The 23,346-nt window shown below is 40.3% G+C and overlaps 1 protein-coding gene across 1 annotated transcript in view; it reads right to left on the bottom strand.

The window, feature by feature from the left end:
• Positions 1 to 22,132, bottom strand: part of BLMH (bleomycin hydrolase) — a 42,209-nt gene extending 20,077 nt beyond the window's left edge. Inside the window, exons 1-10 of the mRNA XM_070395615.1 lie at positions 21,993 to 22,132; positions 21,610 to 21,807; positions 19,448 to 19,557; positions 18,491 to 18,632; positions 17,392 to 17,480; positions 16,139 to 16,231; positions 3,403 to 3,558; positions 2,374 to 2,532; positions 2,192 to 2,259; positions 1,035 to 1,152 (exon numbers count right to left, since the gene is read on the bottom strand). Coding sequence (XP_070251716.1) covers positions 1,035 to 1,152; positions 2,192 to 2,259; positions 2,374 to 2,532; positions 3,403 to 3,558; positions 16,139 to 16,231; positions 17,392 to 17,480; positions 18,491 to 18,632; positions 19,448 to 19,557; positions 21,610 to 21,807; positions 21,993 to 22,005 — 1,146 coding nt within the window. The 5' untranslated portion in view covers positions 22,006 to 22,132. The remainder of the gene's footprint in view (positions 1 to 1,034; positions 1,153 to 2,191; positions 2,260 to 2,373; positions 2,533 to 3,402; positions 3,559 to 16,138; positions 16,232 to 17,391; positions 17,481 to 18,490; positions 18,633 to 19,447; positions 19,558 to 21,609; positions 21,808 to 21,992) is intronic.
• Positions 22,133 to 23,346: the final 1,214 nt, after the last annotated feature.

The raw sequence follows: 23,346 nt of genomic DNA, 5'->3' as shown, positions 1-23,346 counted from the left end.
AAATGATATGGTATGTATATTTTTATTTCTAGATAAGTATGTATGATTATTAATTCTGAAAAATATGAATATTCTATAACAGATGGAAAATAAAAAGCCAAACCTCTCCTAGAAATGACAAGGTCTTTGGTTTGTTTTTTAACAGTTTTCTAAATAATTTAAAAGTTTCACCTTAATTGAAGGAACTTTAGTTATAAACACTGAATTTAGTAGGTCCAAACATAAATATGAACAACTTAGTATCTTAGTAGTATTTTATTTACTTTAGTATTTTATTATTTATGGTATTTTATGAAAAGTTCCTTCTGATGTCGTTATTTTGTGACTTTCCAGGAATTAGGTTAGAAAAGGAACACTTTTGCTTGTGGTAGTAAAGAATTTAAGTAGTTTGAAGTCTTTTCTTCCTTATGATCCCTGAGCACAGGTGTCAAATAGCCTTTCTACAGCCTAGAAATGGGGAGGCTTCTTTGTGAAAAATAAAGTCTCAGCTGCTGTTTCCAACAGTGTGTCCTAGAAATAGTGATGTTACTATTCAGAGTATTTCATAGGAAATTCAAAATACTTTACATCCAATTTCCCGAAGCTCTGCATAAATCCAGTAATGGATGGGCATGGAGTCCACAAATTACTGTTATTGACATTTTACTGCAGAAGAATCTGAATGACAAATGAAAGGAAGGTAAGTCTGAACACACGTTATCAAGATATGAACACTTTCAGGGCACATCTCAATTCCTCATTCAATAGAAGTTATCTTCTCCCAGGTTCCCTTCACACCAAGAACTTTCAAAGTTATAGAAAAGCAGTTACTTCCTTACTCCCTGCTGACCCAAATTCTGCTCCCCATGGAAAGTTCCTATTTTTACTACCTCTGAGTTGCAGCCAAACCTCAAGTGACGGAGGTACAATGTCTTGCTTGGAAGCTAACTTTTCACAAAGAACATCTACACTAGGAAGCTCTGATGGATAAACAGTCTGCAGGAGAATACAGGTCCACCCGTGTAAACACTGTGGTAGGATGCTGAGTGTCATACCTTCTCTGAGACGGCAGTGAAGACCATGGCGTGGGTCATAAGTGACTCACCAAAAGTCAACCTCTCAGCTTTATTCATGTTCTTCAGGGAGACACCAAACACTAACTCATGGTCATAGCTGGAGATAAAAAAAAAAAGAACAGAATAAAGAGAGTACAATCAAGGGGGAAAGAGAGCTTCTGGTTGTAGAAGAAACAGAAAGGACCCAACAGCTCCATGTGAATATGGGCTGTAGCTCTTCAGAGAATTGAATATATGCAGAATTCAGTCTTTCAATGGCGCTCCATTCTCTAGTGTCACAAGAGTACTCCAGGAAACACAAACTTCCCATCTCAAAAGTTGACAAGATGAGCTTGGATTGTTATTTTGGCAATAAAACTTAAAAAAAAAAAAAGCTTTTGAAGTAATTTCTTTCAAAAATGGTCTCCTTTAAGCTGGTAGAAGCAACCCAGTTTCTTAATCTATTTAGACCACTGCTGACTATGAAATTTAAATAAAAAATATCAAAAATATTGGAGAATATTTTCAAAGTTAAAAAAAAATCATGAGTTCTCTCTTTTAGCAGATTTCTTTTGCTAACTATGAAGTTATTTACTCAACTTCCTATAAGGAACAATTACTTATAAGTAACCCTAAAGTGGTATATTTTAATAGCCAAGAAATCTCGTATAGTTTTATTCACAAATGAACCTTCATTGTGATCAACAACGAGGAGGAATGCTTTAAAGTGTGTGAATTAGTCACAGTTGTCATAAAGACAAAAATATATAATTCACCCAAGTCAGGGAAGTAGTTCAGAAGGATCAAAGAGCAAACCAGAGGTCTGGAAAACCTTTCATTACATTCCCAAATCTGAGCAGATTTACACAGTAGTCAATTATTTTTTAAAGTGCCTTTCTCATATGGAATGGCTTTTTAGGAATATCCAACAATTTCAATGCAGACACGAAGTATGATCTTGACTTCCCAGGTCAGAGCATAGAAGTATGTGGAGTTTTGTTAAGAGTCTTCAAGCTCTACAAGATGGAAAGAAAGAGACCCGCCCTCGGGCCAGCCCTACTCTTTGGGTGAACCTCAGCCGAGTCATTTCGTACCAAGAGTGCACTCCCAAAGCAACAACCCACAAATGGCTTTCTATTTTAAATTCTTGCACTCACACATTCATGTCACTGAGGCCCAGCTTGCCATTGAAGTGTTTTCCAACATCACAGCCAAACCACACAGCCTAGAAATAGAGGAAAGAAGAAGAAAGTCAACATAAATCCTATCTTCCTACTACACCAAAGATGTGGAAGACGAGGTTTTAACCCCAAAGCAGAAGACACAGAACAATACCAACCTCTCCATCTTTGATGGAGGCAGCAACCATCTTTTTCAATAAGTCAATGGGCTGGTTGTTATATAGAGTTTTTCTCCCTCCAACCATATTGCTTAAGTAGTCCACCGTGTAAAGCTTGTTGTACTTGTGCTGGGGCCGAGGGTCATTCACTAAACAAATCTAGTGAGATCAAGAACACGTTGATGAGAACCTGAAACCAAGAATGTCAAGCAAGACACATACATCTCCTCTAAGTTCACATGTCTGCATCAAAGCTCATCACCTCTGCCTACAAGAATAAGCATTACAAATATATTGCTAAATAACAGAGAAACGAAAGGTGGCAAGGTCACTGAAAGAGTTCATTGCATTTTCTAATTAGCCCAAGGGACACATTTGGGACCTGCATCTTTCCTACTGGCAAGAATTACCCCAAAAGTAATTCTGAAGAATTGCATGCAGTAAGGCCAGATGGAGATGCCATCACTGTAAGATCCCTGCTTTCAAGTGACAAGACGGGCTCAACACCTAGCAATACCTCAACGGAGTTGGGATTCCAATAATAAAACATTTGCTTATGAGAGGGTCAGGAGGACAATAAAGGAAGGGCGTCTCTGGTCATCTTGCTAGGCAGTGGAGGAGACCTGAACGAAGGCAGGAAAAACTAGGATGGGACATTGCTCCCTTCCATGAGAGTCCCCAGAGCAGGGGGTGGGGAGGGTCCATTTCAGAGGTACTCTGAAACCAAACTAAGAAACATTTTTATTGTCTTTGCACCTGGGAATGATTCTGGGCCCCAAACCAGGGAAGATGTGGGGATTAAACTGACTGCTACCCTACAGTTAGAAAAGTCTCTGAAGAGAGGCCATGGGAATTCTGATATGATCAACTTTATTAAGTCCATCAAATACCTCAGAGGAATCAGGGAAAAAACGTTTTAGTTCCTAGTTTGATGATCATGCATGCTAACCCCAGAATCTTACAACCCTCCTTGTAGTCAACAGGCATTTGAAAGTAAACAGCCAGTGGCGGCCAGTGCTGGTCTCCAACCTTATCTTCCATATTGAAGAGTGGCTTGACATGTTCCCTGTAAAACTCCAAGGGTGTTATGGGGCCAATCTTCTGATAATTTTTATCTTTGTCTCGATACTCCCAGGTGAATGTCTCTGGTGGATTACCCAAACAGATGCACACCACTCGGAATACCTGCAAGAAAGGAGGAGTACAGATGAGTGATGGCTATCAGAAAGTGTTATTTACCTCTTCATTTTCCTCAAACTTAGGAAATGTAAGAAATCAGTGGCTAAATTCAAGCCAGAAATGTCACCGGAAGTCTAATATTGTTCCAAAAATTGGAACGTTGATGTTCAGGATTTGATGTCAGTCAACTTCTGAATTCTTAAATAAACACTCTGAACAATACAATTCTGAAATATTAATATTTAGTGCTTAGTATTTGCCCTGCAAATTAAACTTCCTTAGCCAAGAAGCTGCTTACCACTGATACATAAGACCTGCGTTGTGCTCTGCTGATTACATTTCAAGTGACAAATAATGACTTATATTTTATAAATGGGTTTCCTTCCCTTCATTCTTCTAGGTTTTGCTTTGATTGTGACAGGGGTCTCCACTCAGAGAAAAGTCATTAACTTTTCAGTTGAATGACAATGTCTGATAAAAGTATTATTAGAAAAAGAATAACTTTTAGTAAGTAGTAAGGTACCACTTTTTGGGTTGTGAGACCATACATATTTTCTAATGATGTCACAACACCTTCAAGGAAGCATCATAACAATCAACCTTTATATTATTTTCATTGGAATAGAGAAAGTACTTCTTCTCTTTTTAAAAAAGTATTTTTATTAATTTCAGAGAGGAAGGGAGAGGGAGAGAGAGATAGAAACATCAACGATGAGAGAGAATCGTTGATTGGCTGCCTCCTGCACGCCCCACACTGGGGATTGAGCCCACAATCTCGTATGTGCCCTGACTGGGAATCGAACCATGACATCCTGGTTCAAAGGTTGACACTCAACCACTGGGCCACGCCAGCCTGGCAGTACTTCCTCTTCTCTATCAAATTTGCTATATCTTTAAAAAACAACAACACTATAATCTGCCCCTTCCTTCTCTCCCCCAGTCACCACTGTGATCCAGTTTCATCACTGATTATCTGCATTATTTGAACCATACATTTGTATACTCCATTACCTTCAAGAGCAAAGAAACTTAGATTTAAGTGTGCCTATTTTGTGCTAGATATTAAATATCTGTTAAGTTTACGTAATTCTCATAACACTCTCTTAAAGTATAATTTTCCCTCCTTCTATCTTTTTTTCAAAAGAGATCAAGGTTCAAATTAAGTAACCTATTTAAGGTCACATAGCCAGTAAATAGCAGAGCCAGGCTATGAACGGAGGTCACACACAGTAAAAAAAAAAATGTGCTTCTTGGGTACAGGGTTTAAAGGGGAACATTTACTGAACATCTATGCCGTACTACAATATCTGAATACTACATCTCTTATTCCTCTAAGTGATAGATGTGGTTCCCATTTTTTTTTTACATGTAAGTAAACCAAAATTCAGGGAAATTAATTGCTTGACTGATGTTACAAAGCCAATAAATGGCAGAATTAGGATTTGAATTCCGAATTCACTTTAGTGCTCTTTCTATAACACCACGAATTAAGCATTTAACATTTACTATCACTTTCTAGGTTTCTCCAAAAGATGATAAACTTCTTACGGGTAAGGACCAGGTCGTGGATGCTTTGTGTCTCCTACAGCATCTAGCACTGTGTCTGACCTAGAAATAATAGCAGATCTGAACACTGTACCGTTCTCCACATCACTACAGGATGAGTAATTTTAGAAGCACCACTTTCTTCAAGTCACTTTCCTGTTCAACAGTCAGGAATGCTTCCTTAGTACCTCCTACAACAAATCTAAACTCCATGACCTGATTTATTTTTTTTACCTTTTCTAAAACTTTTTTACATAGGCATAACTTACATTCAGTAAATAGCCAAGTACACTAACCTTAAGTATACAGATCAATTCAGTTTTTTACATATACAGACACCCATGTAACCACCATGCAGATCAATCTATAGAACCACCATGCAGATCTATCTATAGAACAGCTGCCCTCTGCAGTCAGTAACCCAAACCTCCCTCAATGTAAGCCCATTCTGACTCACATACCCACTCATTAGTATTGCCTGTTCTTTGACTGTATGTAAATGGAATCATACAGCATACTCTCCTGTGTATCGGGCCTCCTTTGTTGATGGAATGCTATGAGATTCACTTATGGTGCGGTGAGTATCAGTAATTTGTTCTTTATTGCTGTGTGCTATTCCATTGTGTAAATATGTTACAATTTCTCTACTCTCTTAGTGATAGACAGGTGAATTGTTTTCAGTTTGGAGTTATTACGAATAATGCTGCTTACAACATTTTTAACTAAATAGCTTTTAAAGGGGTTGAAGGAATTTACATGCTCACCAGCAAAGTAAGAGAGTTCCAGTTGTTCTGCATTCTTGCCAATACGTGGCATTATAACTTTACTTTTTTGGTGGGTATGTAATGTGGTTTTAATTTGCATTGCCCTGACAAGCACGGTAGGATTTTAAAGGCCCTTACAGCTTCACCCATCCTTATTTCCCATCCTGGACTCTGAACCCCTGCCAGGCTTATCTGAGTCTATCCTTACTGCCTGCTCAATGCACTCAGCTCACTGTCACCTTCGTAACTTTGTCTCTGTGTTCCTCAGACCCCCATCCTAGTCCCATGCTTTAAAGCTCAGTGCAAGATGCCCCTCCTCCAGAAAGTCTCCACCAGTTATTCCAGCTCACATTAACTGCCCCCTTTGCTAAATACTTCTGGCATAAAAATGTAACACTCCACAGTGCCATTTATGTTTCTCTAATGTCTCCCTCATTGGCCTTAATCTACTAGCGACAGGATCTGGGTCTTAGAATATCCCACTGAATCCTAGAAGAACCACATTAAAAACACTTTTCTTAAATCCAAAGTTCTTCTCCAGTGACTGGTGTGAAATTTGAATTTAGGAATTCAAACTGAGCTCCCGCTCTCTTTAAAAACACTCTGATGGCGAGGCCTTACTCACATGTATAGGCAATGTTTCCCTAGACTCCAACATCCAGAACTAGGTCATACATGCCAGCGCCAGTCCATTTCTGACCGACAGACCACGGATTCACACCTGCCACAAGCTGATTACAGTAGATTATCACCTATCAATTCCATTTGTAATTAAGGACACATCCTTCTTTTTCCTCTAGTTAAAGGAAGAACAATGGCTCCCAAAATATTGTTATTTTTCTCATTTCATAGATTAGAATCTTATACATTGGCAAATTCTGTATTGGATGGAGTGATTGCCTAACTAGTTTTTTTAAACTTCAAAATGAGGTGTACCATGTACAGGTAAGATTAGGGTAGCCAATCCTACGCATGGTGTAGTCATTCTTGGAGCAGTGGAGCTACTTTATCTTTTAAATAATGTCCTCCTAATTCTATGGGCTATTTCTATCCCTATGATCTCAACCAGGGCAAGAGGATCACAGAGGATCACCTGAGCCAAATCATAAAGGTACTCTAAAAGCAGGCAAAGAGAAGGCTGAGAGAACAAAACAAAGCTATAGCCTATAAGAAACACACCTCTCCTTTGACCTCCGCTCTGGAGAACGCTCTTCCCTCACTTTACTCTCCTCTCCCTTCAGAGATGTCGCTCCCACCTCTGTTCTAAAGAGAATCATCTATGCCTGCCTGCTTTCCTAACCCCCACTCTCAGCACACCATTTAAGGAACTTAGTTTTGGGTACTCCTTAGCCATTCTTGAGGAGTTGAACAGTCAGGACTTCTCCAGATTGACTTCCAGGGAAATTCATTAGATACCCAGTCCCTACCTGGCTTCCTTACCCATTAGGGAATGTACACCCAAGATTCCCCAATTCTTAGTCTGCATCCACATGTCATCATCAACTGCTGAAACTGCAGTGTAGTTATTTCTCTTCATCATCCCCAGAGCATTCTAGGCCTCAAAAAACCTTGGAAGACATTGGAAACTGATACCAGGGTTCAAATTTATTCTCCGAACCAAAGCTAGAAAACAAGGGCTAGGTCTGCCAATGACATTAGACCTATAATTAAGGATAAAGAGACTCTTAATCCAGGTGTTATTATGGAAGACAGAACCTGCTTCTACTGTCTTTTAACAGAGACAGATTAAGCTATAGAAGAAGTTATGCTTGCCTTTCATTTGTTATGCTCTGTTTTCCAAGACAGCATCTTCCTTTGCTAGGATTTACTGTGTGGTTTATGAGCCTGAACCACCTTAGAGCATCTCCCTTTTAATGCTGTATCATTCTCAGGTTGGTTTCCACCACAAAAAAGAAGAAGCAGGGCATCACATTAGCAACTGCAATCGAGTTACTCTAGCCATGGATTAATGAGCGCTGGGATTCACATGGACCAGAGAGTCATTTTGTATTTGCACAGCATGAAGGCCAATGATGCTTTATGGCAAATGGCAACTTTATCCTGAGGACACTGCCACTGATAACTATGGTCAAGACAACGACAATGAGATGAGGAAAGTTTTACAGACTTAAACGATATGTATTTTCAACTAGTAATTGTTGTCACATGTGTATGAACATCTGTGGGATTTTGATCAATTCTTAGTCATCCAAGGGTGGTTTTTCCAGGTCAGTCAGGCCCAATGAAGATTAAGACAACAAAGTGAATTTCTGTGTACTCTGAAATACACCCTAAATATAAATATGAATGCTTTACACTATTATTTACATAGTACCTTATTGTGCACTTGATTCCCTATCTAAAGTAAAAAGTGTTTAATCATTTCCTCCTTCTCCCCCCAAAATACAGTAGAATTCTATATTGAATCCTTTTGCAGGATAAATTCTTATACTTTATTGCATATGTTTTATAAATGTGAATTTTTATCAAAGGTACATATAAGGAATGAATGAGAATAAGGATGGCATCCCTTTCTCTTGGATTTTAGTAAAACTGTGATTTTAGACATGCTGCATTGTTTTATATCTAAAGCCATTCCCATTCAAGTCAGTTTGTCACACGCTGGAAGGAATATCTGGCTCCAGGCCAATTAACAAGAGTTAATTAAACAAGCTCTAATTTTAAATAATCTCCAGGGTCCCTGATACTGCATTTTCTTGATAAGAGACACAGTTGTTCTGAAATAACATTCCCTGTTCCCAAAGGTACAAAACCAGCAGTGAGCTTTGCATATCCAAGTGTGCTCTCTGGTGGGCAACTCGGGAGTGTCACCTGCTTCTCATAAAGATGCACTTGGCATTCAGGACAAAAAAGATACCGGACACTGAACACAAGTCATTATACAGAACTGAAGACTGTGAATAACAGAGGCAGGATGGAAACAGGAAAAAGGAAAAGGACACAGAAAGCATGAGACATGACACATAGGGAAAAAATTGTGGCTCCCAGTTTAAAGACAAATGATGTGGGATTGAGTTAATTTCCATCCCCATGGTAACTAGCAGACAGACATTGAGTGAGAGGAGGAAGGCAGGATAGAACAGTTGACAACCAGTCATAAATACGTAGAAGCGCGAGAGTTTAAAGCCAGCTAGCAGTGGTTCTCAACCTTCCTAATGCCGCGACCCTTTAATACAGTTCCTCATGTTGTGGTGACCCCCAACCATAAAATTATTTTCGTTGCTACTTCATAAGTGTAATTCTGTTACTGTTATGAATCATAATGTAAATATCTGATATGCAGGATGTATTTTCAGGGGTCGCGACCCACAGGTTGAGAACCGCTGATACAGGCAGACACAATATTGAATTACAGTAAGGTCTAAAGCACTAGAGAAGCATTAGCTACACCTACTAGAAAAATGCATAGTTACACTGTCCTTAGTAAGTTATTAAGGACTCCAACTTTTTAGTTTTATTGATGGACAAACTAGGCTCAAAGGTAAAATGACCTATTGATCAGAGTAGAATGGCCACAAGTACATATAAAGTGGTTACAGAAAATAGTTGAACTTTGAAAGAGTTCAGTGCTGCTGGTAAATGAGCTAGTTCCAAGAAGGAAGGACTAGGAACCTTAGTGACCATAGAGAAAGAGGAAAGAAGGGAAGATCGCTCTCTACCGCTTTCTGGTGGGGATCTGTTTTTAAAATAAATAAAAAACCCACAACAGCCTGGCCTGCAAAAGCAGGCAGGGAGATACTTTCTTGGAGGCATTATATATTTTTTCAGGCTAAGAAAACACATAAAAAGGTACATTTAAAAAGTATGTAATGTTAAAGGAAATGAGTGCATGTGGGGAGCTCCACATAGATTATAATAGTCAAATGATGATCTTGAAACCACTTCTAGAGTGTTTTTTGTTTTTTTGTTGAGTGGTTTTTGAATCAAAGAAATCGAAATTTGGTCTCCAGACCTACTGAGTCTGCATTTTAACAAGATCTCCGGGGTATTCATACACACATTAAAGTTTGAAAGCACTAGTTTAGACCACATCTATTTTTTCCTTCCTCCAAGGCCTTGCTTCTTCAACTAGTTCTCTCATTTATATATCCCTTTCCACACACTGGTTCCCTCACACAGCCCCAACCGCCCAAGGCCTTCTCTCATAGCTGCAAGGCCCCTACTTCAAGATACCATAATATCACCAGTTCTTTCCTTTCCCTTGTCCCTACATCAACCTGGTCCAAACCACTATAATCTCTCACGTACACACCTGTAAGCGCCTCCTACCTGATCTTCCCATTTCCTCTCCATTCTCAAAGCACCAAAGGGAATTTTTTAAAAACAAAAATTAAGCCACAACACTCCTCCGTGTGACCCACCCCTCAATGGTTACCCCAACTCCTTATCATGGCCTATAAGCCCATATCGGTTCTTACTTCCTCTACAAGATCTATTTCAGCCACTCCCACATTCTTTCCAGGCTCAAGTCACAGTGCCTCCTTTCCATTGCTCAAAAAGATAAACTTTCTCCCAGTATTGCCTTTTGCACTTACTCTCCGCTCTGTCTGGTATGCTGTGTCCGATCTTTGGTAGCTGAATTCTTCTCATTACTTATGTCTCAGCTTAGATTTATCCTCAGAAAGGCCTTTTAACATTCCTCTTTATTCTCCTAACCCATTCCCCAAACTTTATTATACTTCTCTATACATAAGCTTCTTGTTTTGCCCTTTAATTTTTTTATTGTGACTTGGCTGTATCCATTGCTCATTTGTGTTGCTTTATATTCAAATTTATTTAAACTAAAAAAAACCAACAAAATCAACCAAAATAATTCACCCATTTCTCCCACCCACCAAACCCACACCTCTAGCAACCTGTTCTCTGTATCTATGAGCTTGGGTTTTAAAAATATATATAGATTCCACATATAAGAGAGATCATTTTGGTATTTGTCTTTCTCTGTTTTATTTCATTTAGCATAATGCCTTCAAGATGCACCCATGTTGTCACAAATGGCAAGACTTCTTTCTTTTCTTGTGGCCAAATAATATTCCACTGTGTGTATACATATACACACATATACAGTATAATACACACATCTTCATCCATTCATCCATTGATGGACATGTGGGTTGTTCCCCTATCTTGGCTATTGTAAACGCATGCTGCAATGAACACGGGAATGTAGTTATCTTTTTGAAGTATGTTTGTTTTCTTTAGGCAAATACCCAGAAGTGGAACTGCTGGATCATATAGTATTTCTATTTTTAAAATCTGCAGACCCTCCAGTATCCTCCATCGTGGCTGTATCAATTTACATTCCCACCAGCAGCGCGTAAGGGCTCCTGTTTCTCCACTTCCTTGTCAACACTTGTTACTAGTATTTCTAGTCTTTCTGGCTATTATAACAGATATGAAGTGATACCTCATTGTGGTTTTGATTTGTATTTCCCTGATGATTAATGATATTTAACATCTTTTCGTGTACCTGTTGGCCCTATGTATGTCTTCTTTGGAAAAATGTTTACTCAGATCTTCAGCCCATTTTTAAATCAGATTGGTTTTATTTTTTTTTGCTATTAAATTGTATGAGTTCTTTACATATTTTGGATATTAGCCCCTTACTGAATATATGATTTGCAAATATTTTCTCCCATTCAGTAAGCTAGCTTTTCAGTCTGTTGATGGTTTCCTTTGCTGTGCAGAGCTTTTTAATTGTAGGTAGTTCCACTATATTCTGCTTTTGCTTTTGGTGTCAGATTAAAAATTGATCGCCAAGACCTATCTCAAGGAGCTTCATGCCTATGTATTCTTCTGGGAGTTTTATGGTTTCAGGCCTTAGTTTCCAGCTTTAATCCATTTTGAGTTAATTTTTGTATAGGGTATGAAATAGTTACATTCTTTTGCATGTGGCTGTCCAATGTTGTCAACACTGTTTATGAAACACTGCCCTTTCCCCATTGTATATTCTTGGTTCCTTTGTTGTAAATTAACCGTACATATGTAGATTTATTTCTGGGCTCTCTATTCTATTTTATTGATCTATGTATCTGCTTTTATGCCAAACCGCCTTATTTTAATTACCACAGTTTTGCAATACAATTTGAAATCAGGGAGGGTAATGCCTCCAGCTTTCTTCTTTTTCAGGATGGTTTTTGGCTATTCGGGGTCTTTTATGGTTCCATATAAATTTTAGGAGTTTGTTCTATTTCTGTGAAAAATGCAATTGGAATTTTTATAGGAATTTCATTGACTATGCATATTATTTTGGACAATATAGACATTTAAACAATAATAATTCTTCCAATCCATGAGCATGAAATACCTTTCCATTTATTTGTGTCTTCTTCAGTATCTTTCATTAACATCTTGTAGTTTTCAATAAACAGGTCTTCCATTTCCTTGGTTAAATTTATTCCTAGGTATTTTATTCTTTTTGATACAATTGTAAATGGTATTATTTACTTAATTTCTCTTTCTCATAGTTTATTAATGGTGTATAGAAATGCAACCGATTTTTGTACACTGATTTTGTATCCTGCAACTTTACTGAATTCATTTATTAGTTTTCAGTTTTCCAATTGAGTTGCTAGGGCTTTCTATATTATATATAACAGGTCATCTGCAAATAATAACATGCTTAACACTTAGTAGATTCTCAATAAACACTTGTGAAATTAATCAGTATCAATTTTTTCCTTCTCTCCACTGTCAACCTTCTCAAAACTATCTTCCGTTTCCTGACATGACGCCCTCCTCTCCAGCTAACTCCTACCCTTCTCCATTCCACTGACACTATTCTACAAACAGTCTATTCAGGAAATCCAGCAGCCTTTTCCAGTCTTCAGACCTGCGGACCTGTCTGCAGCACCTGACACTGTATCAGAACACAGTTCTGGCACTTGGCTTTTATAGAAAGAGATGTTTTATGAAAATACGTATTTTTCAGAATTCTTTGTTCAGGCTTGTTCTATCCTTCTATTCTCCCTCAGGGGATTCAACCATTCCTAAGGCTTCAGCTCTCTGCACTGTCATCACTATTACGTTGCTAGTTCATTCTTTTTCCTGAACTCAAGGACTGTCCCTATGCTTGAAACCCAATTCCAACTGGACTGTGCCTGGGGATCAGGCACTTGAAAGGCAATGCTCCTCTTCATGGTAACCTTTGAAGAGACCTTCTCTGGAAGGATAAATAACTGCTAATACAATAACAAATCAACAAAACTAATTTGGGGTGTGCGGGAACTTGAAGGATGGAGAACAGTGTGGGAAACAGACTTTTCACCTGAGGATATTTTCCACTGATTTTTTAGAGTGGAATAGAGAGGGAAAGACAAAGAGAAACAGTGATGTGAAAGAAACACATCGATTGGTTGCGTCCTGCAGGAGCCTTGACCCCAACCAGGGCCTGGGCCCAGGAGGAGCGTGCAACCGTGGTACATGCCCTTGACCGGAATTGAACCTGGGACCCTTTGGTCTGCAAGCCGACACTCTGTCCATTGAGCCAAACCGGCTAGGGATACTTGCCTTTTTATATTAAAAAATTTTTTCAATCAGAGACATCTTTAAAATAAAAAATAAAAATATAGATAACTAGGATTTTCTCAGGAAAATATGTAGGTCTAGAGCAAGTCTACGGCTATATAATGTTGTTAAGAGCTGAGAGCCACTGCTATAGAATCTCCTAAGCAAATAATAATGGCTTGTCTCTTTTCATGGCACTGACAAATATCCTTTCTAGTCTTTGTTTTATGTTTTGTTTTTTAACAGAGTTTTTGTAGAGAATACATTAATAATCTGAAGGGGATCTGGAGGCTAAGAAAGAGTAGATGCACTGAGAAAACACTGCAATAGAGGTAACAACATGCTTCCAAAACAGATCGGACTTGTCTGTCACCTCACCAAGCAACCTATACTTGTCTTCCCTCAGAAAGAATGCCTTAAGCGTAAACCCCTTTCATTCAAAGCTTTCTGGGCTTCATGACTGTTAATCATCATTTTGATACGCCTACAAGGCTAGGCATATCATAGGTACTAATCAGTGGCTTTAAAAGCATAGCTACACCCCTCATTACCGAAGAGTCAAGTTCAATAAAAAGGAGTCATTTGAAGATTGTAAAATCTAAAAATCTACCCTACAGAATTCTGTAGTCAACAGTTCAGGCAGAATCATTAAGTAAATAATCCTAAAAGCATCTATACTCGGGATTTGGTATGATAAGGTCTTACTATTTTTCCAAGGTAGGAGTAGAGGAAGAAAGCTATGTGAAACATATCTGCCCTAATTCTTATCAGCCAATCCCATGGTCAGGAGTGGACCTTAGATATGTTCTTTAAAAGATCATTAAAGCAAACATCAAAAGCCAACAGGATGTTTATGATCTGCAACAAGTATTGTCTGGGTCCTTTTCTATAACTGTTTATAGAAACGTCATCCTTACCATACCCCACCATCTTACTATAATCATGAATGAAAGCAAGTTATGCAGAGATATGGCTTTAACAAGGGAAATCAATCCAAGCAAGAAGGACAGAGAACTGACATTTATTGAACAACTGCTATGTGCCAGGCATTACGCTTGCATTCTTACACATAATTTCTTATTTGATTCCCACAAAAATTCAATGAAGAATACATTTTTAAGTCCCAAACTGAATCTTAGACAGATTAAGTATCTTACCCAAGATCACAGAGCTATGAAGTGATAGAGCCAGAACTGAAACTCATGTCCATCTAATTATTTTTTTCGACTACACCCAGATGCCTCTCTTAAATAAGAACATTTAAGAAGCAAAGAAAGAGTTAAGTCTGAGATCATTTAAATGTACTTGGCAAAATGAAATCTCTGCATTCATTCATTCAACAAATAAGTAAGAAACAGTTAAGGATGGGCTATGCATTTGAAGAAACTTGAGATTTGGGAGCTTAAGGAACCTGACCCAGGTTACAAGGCTGTTAAGTAATGAGAAGATCAGAACCCAGGCGTCTGACTCCAGACCCCGTTCTCAAATACACTATACGTCCTCTCTAAAATTCAAAGGAAAACATCAGTGTTGTCCACTGCAGTAAGAGAAAACTGTTCGTTGAGTGATTCCCAGTAATGGGTCCACTAGATGGAAAAGGGAAATGATGTTTTTCTTAAAGCAATTTCAGAGGTTTATGCATATTCATCTGGATCAGGGGTCCTCAAACTTTTTAAACAGGGGGCCAGTTCACTGTCCCTCAGACCGTTGGAGGCCCGGACTATAATTTAAAAAAAAACTATGAACCAATTCCTATGCACACTGCACATATCTTATTTTGAAGTAAAAAAACAAAACGGGAACAAATACAATATTTGTATTTGCATGTGGCCCGCGGGCCGTAGTTTGAGGACCCCTGATCTGGATTATGGGTGGTATTAAGTAATATTCTCCTTTTTTTTTAATCCTCACCCAAGGATATGCTTATTGATTTGTTAGAGAGAGAAGAAGGGGGAGAGAGAGAGAGAGAGAGAGAGAGAGAAACATTGATGTTCATCAATGGTTACCTACCATGTGCCCCAGACCAGGAAGCAAACCTGCAACCTTTCGGCACACAGGACATATAATCAACTGAGCCACACTGGCCAGCGCTTAAGTAATATTCTTGACTGCCTTGATTACCACCTTATGTTTGTTTAATGCTTTTTAGGTTTTCCAAATGTTTTCTGATATAACCACCAATATGTTATTATGCATATATTATTCTCATCTTTATTCCTTAGAATAAAGTCAAAAGTCTTGGTACTCCTAAGATTCCCTCACAGCTCTGCCTTTCTAGCTTAATTTGCTACCAATCACACTCACAAAATTTATGTTTCAGCTACACTATTCTCTGAGAATTCCACCTTTGTTCATGATATTCCTTCTGTCTAGAATGGTCTCTTGCATAAGATTTATAATTATCCATGTGTTTCTTTTTCTCAAGAGACTGAGCTCCTTGAGAGTAGAGATTGTCTTTCTCATCTTTGTATTCCCTGTGTCAAACTCAGAGAAGGGATTCAATATTTAGTAAATGAATAAAAGAATAAATTATATAGACTACTAAACTGGTAATTAGAAGATGGAAGTACGTACAAGTCCCATACTAAAATGCAAAGTCTTTACCTCAGTTTTTCCAGCTGTAAAATAAGTAAATTTCAATTCAATTCAACATTTATTGCAATGACTATACTTCCTAATCAGTTTAATAGAGAGGAATATTCTGAGTGCTCCTTAGAAGGGTCACAAAAAATCCAAATAATGGTTATTACCTCCTCCATCATGGCGTCCTGTGTGGCTGAGATTTCTCCTTTGGTCGCTCCACTGTGTACGAGGTTCCGTAGTCGTATACAGAATTCTCTCATCTATGACAGAAAGTTACTCAGCACCAGAATATTTACCAAATTCAACTGTAAATGAACCTAACAGACCAATGCTAGTTCTGTTTTGAAGAATATCTCAGCCAAGACCCAGGGCAAAGTTCATAAAAGCAAATGTGTGTTCCCCCAACCAGTCTACTTTCCTTAGAAAAAGCAGGAGACTTAATGATTATGCCATTAAATCACTCTTACAGATTTTTATTTAGAACTTTACTGGTTGTCTACTTCTCTGCCAAATCATTATGTCCATGGCTATGCCAACCCCCACTATAGTTTTCATTTTTGTTGTTTTCAATTTTTAGAGATGCCAAAGTTAAAGTAAGTCTGAAATCGAACCACGATGCTAAAGTGGATTTTGCTGTTATCTGGAACCCAATGCTATACTATTCATGATCTTTCAGCCTGTGGATTAAGAATCCCGTGTTTCCTGGGTGGAAAATAATCTACTTCTAATATTGGGGAAACACATCTACAGTTTATTTTAAAAGGTAAGCTTTCTCCCAAGGATGACAAATCCAATTTAGCCTCATAGATCAGGACAGCAGATTCTGGCTACTCCCGGTTCTCAAAAAAGATGTCTGACTGGCATCCCTGTAGGATTTAGAATCCTCCCTGGGAAATGGGTTATGTGGAGAAGACGTAATGACTTTTTAAGATAAATGAAGCAATAAAAAGCAGTTCAGTGACTACATCAAATAGTTAGTGTATGAATAAACTACGCTGATATGGCTGGGGGAACCCTCTGAACTCAGCATATTCTTTAAGGAAGTGTCACAAACAGTTCTTTATTGTTTTACGGGTACAAAAAGCTGTCCAGCCCACCTCCACGGGAGCCAAGTGAGAGGCACAGCACCCAGTGTGCTTCTGGCCCATGTTAACGAAACACGGGACTTTCTTTCCTAAGTACCCAGATGGAACTATTAGGATCAATAGAAATAAAAGCGGAAGATTTTTAAAAAGAAAAAAAACACACACCCTAATCTCGATTATTTTTAAAGTTAATATGTGCCTACATTGCTTTTAAAAGATACTGGTTAGACAACTTGTATATCAACTGTATACCGAAACGCCCAGAGATCCCCTTGGAAAATCAGTTGGAAGCCTAAGGTAAGTAATCCAACTCCACCCTGCTCTATACGTTGTACCTTGTGGTTCAGAATATCATTCATCCTTCTGGTTGCCTCTGTTGTATGAGATTCAGGGAAGCACTTCTTAGGAATTACACCATATTTTTCTAAAAAATAAAATAAAATAAATTTTAGTGTTCAATAAGATAAACGTATACTCTAGCACGCCAACATTAGAGAGCCTGGCAAAAAAATAGCCATTGCTTCAACAATTAGGCCATATTTTGTTGGTCTAATTCAGAAAACTTAATAATTATATGCTTCATAAAATTAAATAGGTTATTTAAAATCCCTATTTATCCATCTATCTTAGAATTAATTCTATTCTTCTTACCTATCGTACTTTGTAAAGTGCTCAGCATGATGAGGTTTTCTCAAGACAACCCTTTTTAGAATAAGGACATTTTCAAACAGCTGCAGTTTCATTGTGTTTCTTGATTACACCAATGGACAAGAGATAAGCTTTTTCACAGAAAGTGCTAGTTAATACAACTTTTTCTTCTCCAAGCCATTCTTCACAGTACCTATCTCCTTACCACCCCTGGCCAGGTGGTTCAGTTGGTTGGAGCATCATCTCATACACCAAAAGGTTGCAGGTTCAATTCCCGGTCAGGGCACATACCCAGGTTTGTGGTTCGATCCCTGGTTGGTTGAGGTGAGTATGAGAGGCAACCAATCGATGTTTCTCTCACTCTCCCTTTCTCTCTAAAAATCAATAAAAACATATCCTCGGGTGAGGATTTAAAAAAAGCTACTTTATAGGTGAGCATGTGAGATAAAAGTTCTTCGAGCTAACTATACACCCTTCGGGGAAACCAATGCTATTCTGTACATAACCACCAAAGAAATGGCCTGTGCCTAACTGCAGAGCCTTGCTTAATCATGCTGTGTTTCACTTCCATTGCAGTGGTTCTCAACCTTCCTAATGCCGCGACCCTTTAATACAGTTCCTCATGTTGTGGTGACCCCCAACTATAAAATTATTTTCGTTGCTACTTCATAACTGTAATTTTGCTACTGTTATGAATCATAATGTAAATATCTGATATGCTGTATGTGTTTTCCGCTGGTCGCGACCCACAGGTTGAGAACCGCTGCATTAGAGAAAGGCTCTTACCAACAATATTGACAAGCATATCCCATTGTCCACCATCATTTGCAGGATTCGAAAGCAAATACTGCACCAGTCTGCCATCCTCAGGTTCGTCTTTCTGGGCTGTGTCCACAAACGAATTTAAGAAGAAGTAACAGCGTTCAACCTAGAGTAGAGAAATTAAATAAAATTAAAGGAAAAGATAGCTAGTACTTTTATTTGCATTGTCTACAGAATAGGAGTCTTAGAACTACTGTAGACCCAACACAGTAGATTTTAATGGAGTACAGGGGTTGGCAAAAGTAGGTCTACAGTTGTCCGTATGGAAAAAAGACATGCAGGTTATAATTATTACCACAGTTTATTAACTGTGTTTCGTGTACTCACAAGATCAGTACTATAAACCTATTCTTGCCCACTCCTGAATAATTGACATTTGTTTCCGGTGGGGTTTTTGTGTTTTATTTTTTTATTTTTTATTGAAGTATAATTGATATAACATTGTATTAGTTTCAGGTGTACACAGTAGATATTTTTAAACCAAAGTAGGTAACTAAATATCAGTATCTGGGCTCACAAAAATATTTAAAGTTTCTTCTTATATCTGAGTGTACACATTCTCGGCAAAACAAGGCATTGCTTTATTTTTAAATAAAATCTGATATTTAGAGCCTTCAATCAATAAACATCTATTGGACACTTACATAATATACATTTTAAAGATTTAAAATACTGAATAAAATTATTTACTGTTTTCAGTCAAGTACCACCCAGAGAAGGAATGCAAAACATAGCCACCTACCAACCAAAAGCAGTTCTGCCTTTGAAAAAGTCAACTTCGGATACTTTGGAAATCAGAATAAATGGTGTCACATCTATAAATGGAAGTAGGACTACAACTTGAAAAGCAGGAAATGAAGAAACAGTCTCTACTAAGGTTGAGAGTAAAACAAAAAGAATCTTTCAAGATCAGTTCTATACCTTGTCCCAGAAAAAGAGGTAAGCTTGACTAAACTCAAATTCTTCAATATTTAATTTCTTCATGAGTGGAATTCTCATAACGTTCAGACAAGAAAAGATCCAGCATCGCCCTGAAACAAGAAAGCAAACCAAGAAATGATGATGAGTGTTCACATAGGTTACATCGTATTTCCCAACAATGAACTCATGACAAGATCTTGAACAATTTAAGACTAAATCAGGAAGAGCAGAAATATTCAAACAAAACAAGAAAAGTAATAATTACTATCTGCATTATATATATGCAAAGGCATAATAATCTTAACATGTAAAAAAATCTCTTTACATATCACATAAAGAATTCATAACAAACCACTTAAGAAAATCACATTAGAAATACTGATTTCTGCATGCATATAAGCATAACCAATGGACATAAGACACTGGGGGGTAGGGGAGGCCATGGGATTGTCAAGGGTGGGGGGAAAAAAGGACACATATGTAATACCCTTTGTAATACTTTAAGCAATAAATAAAAAAAAAAAGAAATACTGATTTCTAATGAGAAACATGACAGAGATCACAGGTAATTTAATGTCCAAAAAGACACAAGTGGTGACAAAAAAGCTTTTAAGTTCATTATCAAACACCTAATAAGTGGGGAAACATTATTTTTTAAATTTATAATGCCCAGTATTGGCAAGGATTTGGGGAAATAGCATTATGATACACTCTGGATAGCAATCTAAACAGATACTAAATATCTGAAGGCAATTTGGCCATACATGGGAAAAGCTTTAAAAAGACCCGGCCCTTTAATCTGGAATATACAGTATATGCTTTAATATAAGGTAACTCTAACATAAATCAATTCCTCTTCTCCCGTTGAGAATTAAAATATTCTCCACATGCATCTTAGCATCAGAGCCTTTGCCACAACTAGATCCACTCTTTCGATCAGAACACATCATTTTTCTTCCATCCAGTATGTCTGGATCACAGCAATGTTTTTTTCTTTTTAATATATTTTATTGATTTTTTACAGAGAGGAAGGGAGAGAGATAGAGAGTTAGAAACATCGATGAGAGAGAAACATCCATCAGCTGCCTCCTGCACACTCGATCAGCTGCCTCCTGCACACTCCCTACTGGGGATGTGCCCACAACCAAGGTACATGCCCTTGACCAGAATCGAACCTGGGACCCTTGAGTCTGCAGGTCGACGCTCTATCCACTGAGCCAAACCGGCTGGGGCTCACAGCAATGTTTTGAATCCATTCATGATGCTGGTCCTGAACACTTCACGCCATGCCTCAACTACACAATCACATTCTTCATTCGCCCTGTAAGTGGATAGTCACAAACTCTCCAATGTTGCTGCTTCCTGTACTGACTTAAGCGATCCTTACTTTAGAAGGCGTATTTACAATATCCAGGAATATACTGTGTTCAAATTTTTTGCCTTTTAAAAATGTGATTCAATCCACTGATCTCTAGAAGCATCCAAAACTAGCACAAATTGAGGTCATTGCGGACTAATGTCCTTTGAGTAAAATTCTGCTGCGAGAATGTCCTCCTCATTTAGATTCCTTTCGCTGTAGCTGTTCTCCTGACAGTAGTGCCAGACAGTAGGTAGGAAAACAAGAAGTCTTGATCAGGAAGACACGAGAACTGGGTATTTCTCTGTATTACAAACTGCTCTATGGATCTTATCTGAGCCAACATTTGCTCAAGTTTCGACCACGAAGCATATTTAAAACTAACATTCGATGACACGTTGATGCGACGAACATTGTGCCTTTTCCATTTTATACACGTGTGTATGGCCTTCGAGGCAATCTGGGGGTGTCCCCTGGGAAATGAACGTTTCTGCATGGTCTGTTTTGTACCAAGAGCACCATCTCCAGGACATGGGTGTGCAAGCGTTTACCTTCACAGAGCATCACGAATTACATGCACACGGATGACCATGGGCTTACCATGTCGGTGCCCAGATAAAATAGACTAACAAGCCACGAGCACCAGAACAAGCCCCCAAGTCCTGGCCCTGAACCTGCCTTCCCCTGCACCTGTTCTCCAAGAACTTACTACCAGCTCTTTCAACACGAACCTCTGCTCCCCTAAGACCTTTACTCCAACGGGAGGGACCCTGTCTGGAAGGTCAGGGGAGCTTTCGGAGCCCACCTGAGGCCTTCTGGTTGGTGACCGGCTTGCCCTCCTGGGCCACGGCGTGCTGGAACACGTGCTGCGTGGCCTGGACCGTGGCCCTCTTCAGGCAGATGTCCAGCAGGTCGTGGGTGGTCCCCACATTCTGGGCCAGGACGAACTGCGGGTCGGAGTTCAGCTTCTGGATCAGAGCGGCCACCTTCTCCGAGTTCAGTCCTGCGGGGAGACCAACGGGATTATCACCCCACACTGGGGCGGCAGGGGGCTCATCGGGGACTCCCGCACCCTGGCTCCTCCGATCCCCGCCCCAGCCCGGCCCGCCGCCCGGCCCCCGGGACGCGGCGGAGCAGCGGGGCAGGACCCCGGCCGGCGGGGCGCGGGGGGGAGGGGGGGACACTCACCCGCGCTGCTCATGGCGCCCGCGCTGCCCGGTAGGGAACCGTAGATCGGGGGTCCTCAGGCGAGCGCCCGGGCTGCACGGCGATCGCGGCCTCGGAGTCCCCACCTGCCCTCGCACCCCGAGCGCCGGAAAGAGGAAATGGGCTCGGCGGCGGCGGAGGGCTGGGGCCCGGGAGAAACGGGGTCCGCGGAGGGACAAACCTCCCTCCCTCGCGTTGCTGAGTCAGCGGGAGGCTGGCGGCTCCGGGGAGGGCTGCGGGGGCGGCGGCTGACACGCTCTGGGCGGCCGTGTCCCCGCCCGGCGGCTCCCAAGGCCCGCCCTCCCCCCTCCCCCTCCCCCTCCCCCCCTCCCCCCATCTCCCCCCTCCCCCAGCCGCCCTCCGCTGCCCAGGGTCCCCGGGCGGCGCCCGCATCCTCGGCCGCTGCGATCCCGCCGCCCGGCCCCCGGGGCGCCCTGTGGGAAGCGGCCGCTCCCATCGGAGTCCCTGGCTGGCCCGCAGCCCGAACGCTCCGGCGCTGGGGGAGGGACTCCATGCAGCCTTTGCAGAGCCCGGAGGGGCGGCGGGGCGGCGCGGGGGCCGCACATTAAGCACAATGTATCCAAAGGCTCTTTTAAGCAGAGTATTTTTTTATTGATTGATTGATTTTAGAGAGAGAAACGTAGACTTGCTGTCCCACTTAGTTGTGCATTCATTGGATGCTTCTTTTATGGGCCCCCGACCCAAATCCAATGCAAGGGAACCGCAACCTTGGCCTGTGGAGGATGCTCAGCGACCCGGCCAGGGCCCAAGGCTCTTCCTGTGCAGACAGCGTCCTGGGCTGACCCGTCACTGCGTTTTCAATGGCAACGTGTTGCTTGCATTCTAGTCAGAACCCAGGGCTTGTATTGAGGAGAAGTGGCTCGTTCCCACCCTCGCAGAAGCTGCTACCACCGTTCTGCAAAGATGCACCTGCTCGTTTTAAAAGAACTGTTCATTCTGGCTCCGTGGCGTTGGTGTCTGCTACCGAGACCAGCGTGTACTGTGGGGTTTAACTAAAGGGAATAACGGAGGTCGGTCTTAAGCATCTCGGCCGTTTTGCCAGATGCTCTACAAAACCTGCAAACGAGCCCCCACCCTGCCCTCCCACCCCCAAATAGCGCAGCTGTTTTCCCAGGTTTTGAGATTGTGAAGTCCTTTGGTGTTCTTGTGCTCTGAAATCTCAACCCTTAGCGAGATGATGGGAGGGGACCCACAGGTGATAAAGCAAATACATCTTCCTTATCATTGAAAACCCTGTCTCTTCTTCTCAGAACAGGGAGCGTCTTCTGTGGAACCTAGAATCTAGACCAGGGGTGGGCAAACTTTTTGACTCGAG

The sequence above is a fragment of the Myotis yumanensis genome, unplaced genomic scaffold (assembly GCF_028538775.1).
Source record: "Myotis yumanensis isolate MYYU_CA2020_CCGP unplaced genomic scaffold, mMyoYum1.0.hap1 SCAF_16, whole genome shotgun sequence".
Classification (NCBI taxonomy): Eukaryota; Metazoa; Chordata; class Mammalia; order Chiroptera; family Vespertilionidae; genus Myotis; species Myotis yumanensis.
This window is presented reverse-complemented; position numbering and strand designations above follow the sequence as displayed.